At 47.7% G+C, this 7,439-nt stretch overlaps 1 protein-coding gene across 1 annotated transcript in view; it reads right to left on the reverse strand.

Moving 5' to 3' along the window:
- Nucleotides 1-7,439, reverse strand: part of pla2g4ab (phospholipase A2, group IVAb (cytosolic, calcium-dependent)) — a 149,783-nt gene that overhangs the window by 84,657 nt on the left and 57,687 nt on the right. The window contains 1 exon segment of the mRNA XM_084310478.1: nt 2,623-2,737. Coding sequence (XP_084166604.1) covers nt 2,623-2,737 — 115 coding nt within the window.

Below are 7,439 nucleotides of genomic sequence, written 5' to 3' on the forward strand. Positions count from 1 at the left end.
TAGACTATCCATTGATGTGTTTGGGTCTCGACGCATACATAGTGCTGGCTCGGGGTGTTTCTGTTAAGAATCACGCAGGGGCTAAGTGCGCCTTGGTTGCTCGTTATTAAAACAGGGTTTTTATAGGGCAACTGGGATGGAGTTTTGTCTCTTCCGAGCGCCAGTTTACTAGGTTGTCTCGATGAATTCTCGTTCATATCTGGGGGATGTTAACGGAATAGATCAGAACATAGGTAGAGGGGTCTCACGCCCTTGGGGTGGGCCACTGAGCGCGGTACAAATGGGACCGTCTGGGTGGCGCCCTCTTTTCATGTTTTAGATCGACACGCATACCTACCCCCTCTTCTGGAGTGGGCATGTCGGCGTGGTTAGGGCACGGGACTGGTCTGGTCGCGCTGGTCCAGGTCAGTTAACCCGTTGTCCGCCGGGGATGCAGATCTGCTGTTCTGGTACCCTGAGGCACTTGTGCTTTTTTCGGGGGGAAAAATGCCGGGTCGGCCCGGGTGTCACAGGGTTAGGCGTTATGGAGACCCTTTGTTGGGTACATGTTGTACTCTGCACTGTCGTAATGGCTTACGGCCATACCAACCTGTACACGCCCGATCTCGTCCGATCTCGGAAGCTAAGCAGGTTCGGTCCTGGTTAGTACTTGGTTGGGAGACCGCCTGGGAATACCAAGTGCGGTGAGCTTAGGGCTGGTTCTCCATTCTTTTCGCTCCTCTCTCACACGTGGCGAAGAGGGGGCTGTTGGGGTGGTCTTTGGACCTCCTCTGGTAACCCTGTGCTTCCCGAGCCGCCGGGCCCGGTCCGAAGTAATGTTTCGTCGACCCGTAGGCCTGGAATAACCCTTTTTTGAAAACTGAAACACTTGTACTGCGGTATAGCCAGTGTATACCCGCAGGTGTGTTTTGGAGTTTTTTCTTGAGGGGTTATAGGAACAACCACTGTCTGTGTACCGAGAGGGTGGTTGATTCCCTGGTGTGTTGGAGCAGAGTCAACTCCCGGGTTACCCGGTTGAGTGTGCCCCTGCACGTTCATGACGTCTGCCAATCGTGTCAGCCTTCTCTGCCTCGACCCCTCTGGGTGTTTTTTTTTTAATGGAGGCTTTGTCATGGTGCTCAACAACGCCAGCATACGCCCCTTCCGCCGGGGGGGCTGTTTTCAGTTGACTCCTTTGGCGCCTGTCTCGTCCGCAGTGCTCCAGGCTCAGGTCTACAGCCTGCTGCCTGGTTTCCCCGGTGCGCTGCCTGCTTCCGTTGGTTGAACTTTTTGAGTGCTTACGGCCATGCTGACTGCCTGTTCTGCAGGGTCAGTGTGCCAGGCGGTGTACTATTGGGGGGAAAGGGCCCGCTCTTAGAGGGGCCCTATCCGAATACGCTGGCGATGTGGGGGGCGGTGTCACTAAGTGACCACCTGGTGGGGTCTTGATGCCTGGCGTCATTGACCTCTCCGGGCCCCCTTTTTCCAGGGGATCCAGTCCCTTCAGTGGGTCTGGGTCTTCCTTCGCGCTCCGCTGCTATGGCCTTGCCACAGGGTTGAGTTTGCTCTTGACCCCGTGATTTTTGGGGGCAGTAACGAGGGTTGTTCCTTCCGTTCGTTCCCTGGTGGCATGCGGGTTGTGCGTGTGCGTAGTCGTGGGGGTCAAGCCACGGTCTGCTCACCCTGTACGTTGAGTTGCTTGAGTTCCTCTTCGCACGGTCGGATCCGTCTCCCTCCCGTAAGCCTCCAATAGGGAGGGTATCCTCCATTAGGGAGGGTCGGGGGGCTCGGTCCTCCCCGGTCTGATGGTTGTGGGGGGCCTCAGCGGGGTACATTTGTCGAGCTTTGGCTCCCGCTCAGCTCCTGTTATGCAACTGATGCTGAGCGGAGCCATAATGAAATAGAACGTAAGGTTATGTATATAACCAAGTTCTATGAATTATGGTGACGCTCAGCATCAGGACGCCGCTGCGGCCCTTGATCTTTCATTGTGGTGAAATTTGTTGGGAAGGAGATGAGTGTGTGGCCCCACCCCTGCTTATGTAGGCAGCAGATGGGGGTGTGGTCAGACAAATGTTGGTATGTAAAGGTACATTTTGAAATTTATTCAGTGCATATCCACTGAAGCGAGATATATGCAACTGATGCTGAGCGTCACCATAATTCATAGAACTTGGTTATATACGGTACATAACCTTACGTTAAAACTAGTCATTCAACTGCATGTAGTTTACTACTTCTACTAACACTGGTGGCCCCTCAGTTCCTTGACATAAATGAGCTGCTATCTAACACCACAATGTCAGCATCGGCGGAATATCAGCCCATCGCATGGTGGGAGAAAGGGTACTATTGTGAGGTAATAATGTCCGGCTTGGCTGCTTTGCATGTGGGAAAGCTCATTTGATCACCTCTAGTTACTCATTGCATAGGCAAAATTATTCAGCCAAGCGCACATGAGAGTGAAGCACACACACACACACACACACATTCATACATACATGAATGTGTATGTACCGTGCGAAGAGGAACTCAAGCAACTCAACGCACAGGGTGAGCAGACCGTATATACATACACACATGACACACACACACAACGAACATACATAGATACATATCACATTGGTTCGAGGCGTACTGTACCTGCAAACATGAGTTCTGACACGTCAGGTTTGACGTGAAGACAGGTGAAGAGAGGTAGAGGACACTGGGCCTCGTTCACTTTGTCCTGCAGCGTGCTCAGCTTGGTGTCCATTCTCTGGTATAGGAGACAGCAGAAACCAGGTGACTTTTATGAAAAGAAACTACTTGGACAGACAGCACCTTAGCATCGACGGGCACCGGTTGAGAGAGTGAACAGTTTTAAGTCAGAAGATCCTTAAGAACTTCTACTCATGTACAATAGAGAGCATCCTGACTGGCAATATCACCTCCTGGTTTGGGAATAGCACCGCACAAGACCGTAGCAGACTACAGAGAGTGGCCCGTTCAGCCGAGCGCACAATTGGAGGGGGGCTTCCCACTCTCCAGAACATTTACAACAAGCGGTGCAGGGGTAAGGCTAAGAGAATTATCAAGGACTCCAGCCACCCAAACAACTGCCTCTTTGAACTGCTGCGGTCAGGCAAGCGATACCGGAGTCTCATGGCAAGCACAGAAAGACTCAGAAGAAGCTTCTATCCCCAGGCCATCAGGTTGCTCAACGAACAATAACACTATGCAACAACCATCAAATGCACTCACAGCACACACATCCGAACACACTCACTTTAAACAATCAACCCACTGCAGCACCCACTCTACACACTTTAGAACACCTAGACACACTTTATATTTATTGGCAAAGAATTTGCACTACAACCCATACCTCAGGACACCTTACTGTAAATTGTCAATTGTACCTAAATTGTACCTCATCCCATTTCTGCTCTGCACTATATAGTATATTGCATAGTATATTGTATGGTAACTCAGTTACTGCTATCCTGCATTGAACATTGTACATATGTACATACTGAACACTTGTGTCTACGTACGTGACTTCTATTTTTTACTTTTACTTGCTATACTTATTTTATTTCATACTTATCTTTTGTCTAGCACAGTCTCTGGAGCGTAACAGAAAGAAGCATTTTGTATAAAAGTATTCTGTACTTCTGTATGACAACTATTAAAGAAACTTGAACTTGAACATGCACATTTCTCAGTGAAGATACATAGGAAGAGGAAGAGAGGAAGTAAAATACATTTTATTTATTTAATTTGCACACAAGTGTAGGATAGAACAAGGCGGCTGAGTGGTGCAGTGGGCAAGGCGCTCGCCACTAACGCAGGAGATGCTGGTATCGAGCCCAGCTCTCGGCGTTGCTACCCGGTGGGTGGGGATTGGACGTTGTGGACAGCGACTCCTACAGGTCGGTTGGGTGACGCCGGTACAGCGGAAACAGGAAGTATCGGGGGCAGCGTGAGCCTCCCACGCGTTACTCCTCGCCACTGAGAGTTCGAGCTGTTGCGGTGAAAAGATGCAACAGGCTGCCTCCTCGTGTACCGGAGGGGACACGTGATGCAAGGCTTCTATTCTCACTACAGCCGACCAGTGGGAGGCATAGTCTAACAACGTTCAAGACAGGGGAGGGAAGAATTGGAAATACGAAATTGGGATGGGAGAAAAATAGAAAATAAGGAGAAAAAGTGGATAAAAAAAAGAAAGTGTAGGATAGAACATACAAAGGTTGTAGGAAATGTACAGGAGTGGTAAAAGAGGAGGCCTCACAACAGTAAACGTATTCCACTTGTATACTAATAGAACAACAATAGAAAAATCTGTATATTTGGGTGGAAATATGAATATAAACAAAAGCGAGGTGTTTATAAGAAAACACCATTGGACACCTTAAGGCAGGACATTTTCGGCAGGAAAAGTCAATCTGTCACTTACTGCCAGTGCAAGCTTACCACCACTAGCATTTCTTTGATGCAAGACAGAGTGAAATAGCTACAAAAGACAGGAAATGACATGAGAGGCCCCCCAAAGGACAGGGGGTCTAGAGACGGAGAGATCAGACGGAGAGACCAAGAAAACGCAGACAAACGAGGAAACAGCTGTCAGAGGAAAAAGCAGGACGAGGGACATTGAGTTTGGACATTGAGTGTCTTCATTAGACGCTTAATTTCTTGTCCAAACTTTAGTTTAAATAAAGTGCTGCAAATTCTCCCGTATATTGATTAAACATTTCAACCCACTTTGAAACATTGTAGAACGGTAGAATGTAGAATTGCGGTACCCGGTGAAAATGTGAGACCACTTGGCCAACTGTGGTAAGATCGACATGAAACTGAATTTCATGCCTTGTAGCTACAATAGCGCTGGGAGATATGGAACAAAAACAATATCCCCATATTCAGAAGCCCCGTTCTCAACATGGATATAAATCACTGTATCGGCTTAGGTATGGAAAATCATGTCAGATAATCCAACCGAAGAGTATCACGTTGGTCCTGCATGGTAATGGGAAGTGTGATACAATCAATTGAAACTGTCATTTCCACCTGACATTCTTAAACATTTCAGAAATCAAGTCAGAGAAATGTAACTTACTATTTGCTTCTTAGCATTGATTTAGACTGCAAGATTGTGTATCACAATTGTAGATATTTTTTTTTAAAGATCCACACTACGATATCACAGTTAGACAATATTCTATATGGACTGCATTTATATAGTGCTTTTATCCAAAGCGCTTTACAACTTAAGCCTCACGTTTTTTTTTTTTAAACTTTGGCCATTTCCCTGGCTCTTTTATACGTTTATCGCATTTATACCTGGTCAAGTTCGACCAACAGAAGCAGGCTGAAAGGGTTCAGATGGGGGGGAAGACACTCTGGGAAAGGCACGGCTGCAGTCCGGGATTCGAACTCGCTCAGCCCCAGATCCGTGACGAGCACGGTTGTCCACGGCGCTGAAATAGCACTCGCGGTACGTGGTGAGCTACTGGAGCTCCCCTTAAGCCTCACGTTTAAGTTGAACCCATTCACTCACACACAGACAGAGGAGGCAACCATGCAAAATGCCAACCTGCTCATCGGGAGCAGTTAGGGCAGTGCTTCTCAAACTTTTTCTGTCAGGCCCCCCTTTGGCGGACCAAAATATTTTGGGCCCCCCCCCTCGCCCCAACAAAATAGTCATGAAATGGGCCATGTTTAAATTTATTGAAATAACACCAATATCGTGACCTTTCAAATTGACAACACCTTCCCTCGCGAGAGCCACCTTGCCTCGCTGTGAAACAGCACTGCAGAATGGTCAGCTCCCATCTCCTCACACAGCGCAGAGAACAGGCGCGCTTTCAGGGGTCGGGTTTTGATGAAATTTACCACGTTTATAACTTCTGTTAAAACCTCATTCAGCTCAGGGCTAAGCTGTCTTGACGCTAGCGCCTCTCTGTGAATTTACAGTGCGTCCATTGCGCGTTTGGCGAGACCCCCTTGATGAGCGCCTGTAGCCCCCTCCTTTTCCCTGCCATGGCCTGCGCACCGTCAGAGCAAAAGCCCACACAGTTCTCCCATTTCAGTCCATGTTCTGTCAGGTAACTGTCAAGAATTTTTAAGAGCTCATCAGCTGTCACTCTGTTTTTGACATATTTGCAAAACAGCAGATCTTCACTCAGTGACTGAGAATTTACAAAGCGAACATAGGAAATAAGCAAACAGTCTTTATTGCTGTCAGTCTTTGACAAGGCAACACGCATGGCATCCTCAAGGCTCAACTTGGCCCTATATTTTGTTTTCAGAGCTGTCATGGATGAAAAGCCAGCTTCACACAGATATGTGGTGCTGAATGGTATCAACACCTTAACTGCTGCATCATGAGATACTTGGTACTCAGCACCACACTCTGAAACTAGCTCTCCAGGTGGTATCAGATGAGATTTCTTCCAAGAGTTTGGATGGAGATGTGTCAGGAAGCTTTGTCTCAATGTTGTCTGTAAATTTTTTTTTATCCAGAGTAACTTGGTGATCCTTTTCTGTGTTTTATTAAATAATGATTTTCAGATTTTGAGAAATGGTCAAACTTATCCAAATATGATATTTTCATGGAGAACAGTGCAGCTGCAACAGATAGCACTTTAGTGATCATTTTCTGTAATCCAAAGAAAATAAAAAAATAAATCCCTTTTTATTTTAGATTTTATTTTTATCTCAAGGCCCCCCCTGTCATGCCTCTGCGCCCCCCCCCTGGGGGCCGCGCCCCACACTTTGAGAAACACTGAGTTAGGGGTTAAGTGTTGCTGGAACTTTCCGATTACGAGACAACTGCTCTACCTCCTGAGCCACCGTTGCCCTATGTAATATATTTGCCAGCCCTACTTGTAGCTAAAGTAGGGTGACCATATTTTGATTTCCAAAAAAGAGGACATGCCCCCCCAGCCTCGAGATACTTAATGATACTCAGGCATGCGTTGCTCATGGGACGACTGGTTGCACTATGTTTTTTTTTCTTTTTTTTCTTTCTGATTTTCCTCCTCCGATTTTCTCCCCGTCCCAATTTAGTCGTTGTGCCAATTCCCCCACCTCCCCTACCTGGCGCTGTAAGGATGTTCTCCCATGAGTCGGTGCAAGGCGTCCCGAGTTGATTACACGCTTCCTCCAAGCAGTGGCGTAACTCTCTCTCCAGGTGTGCCGGGGACAGATTTGTGGGCGTGGCGAGTGACGTCGCTGGGGGGGGGTTAGGGGGTGCCCCCCCCCCCCCCTCTCTACCTCGACCTTTTTTTTTTAATACCAGGGGTGCAATACCGCATTTTCCCAGGCGGTGGCGCCATTTCTCCATGTAAACGACACACTGAGCTCATACATACAGAATTTCCATTGCATTCAGAGATCTCCAGGTAATGGTCTTTGCTATGGCAAATTGCTCTTAGAAATGGGAGTCAAGCAAACTTGTTAAAGTGTACAGCATGTGA

Source organism: Notolepis coatsorum (assembly GCF_963971535.1).
Source record: "Notolepis coatsorum genome assembly, chromosome: 3".
Lineage (NCBI taxonomy): Eukaryota > Metazoa > Chordata > Actinopteri > Aulopiformes > Paralepididae > Notolepis > Notolepis coatsorum.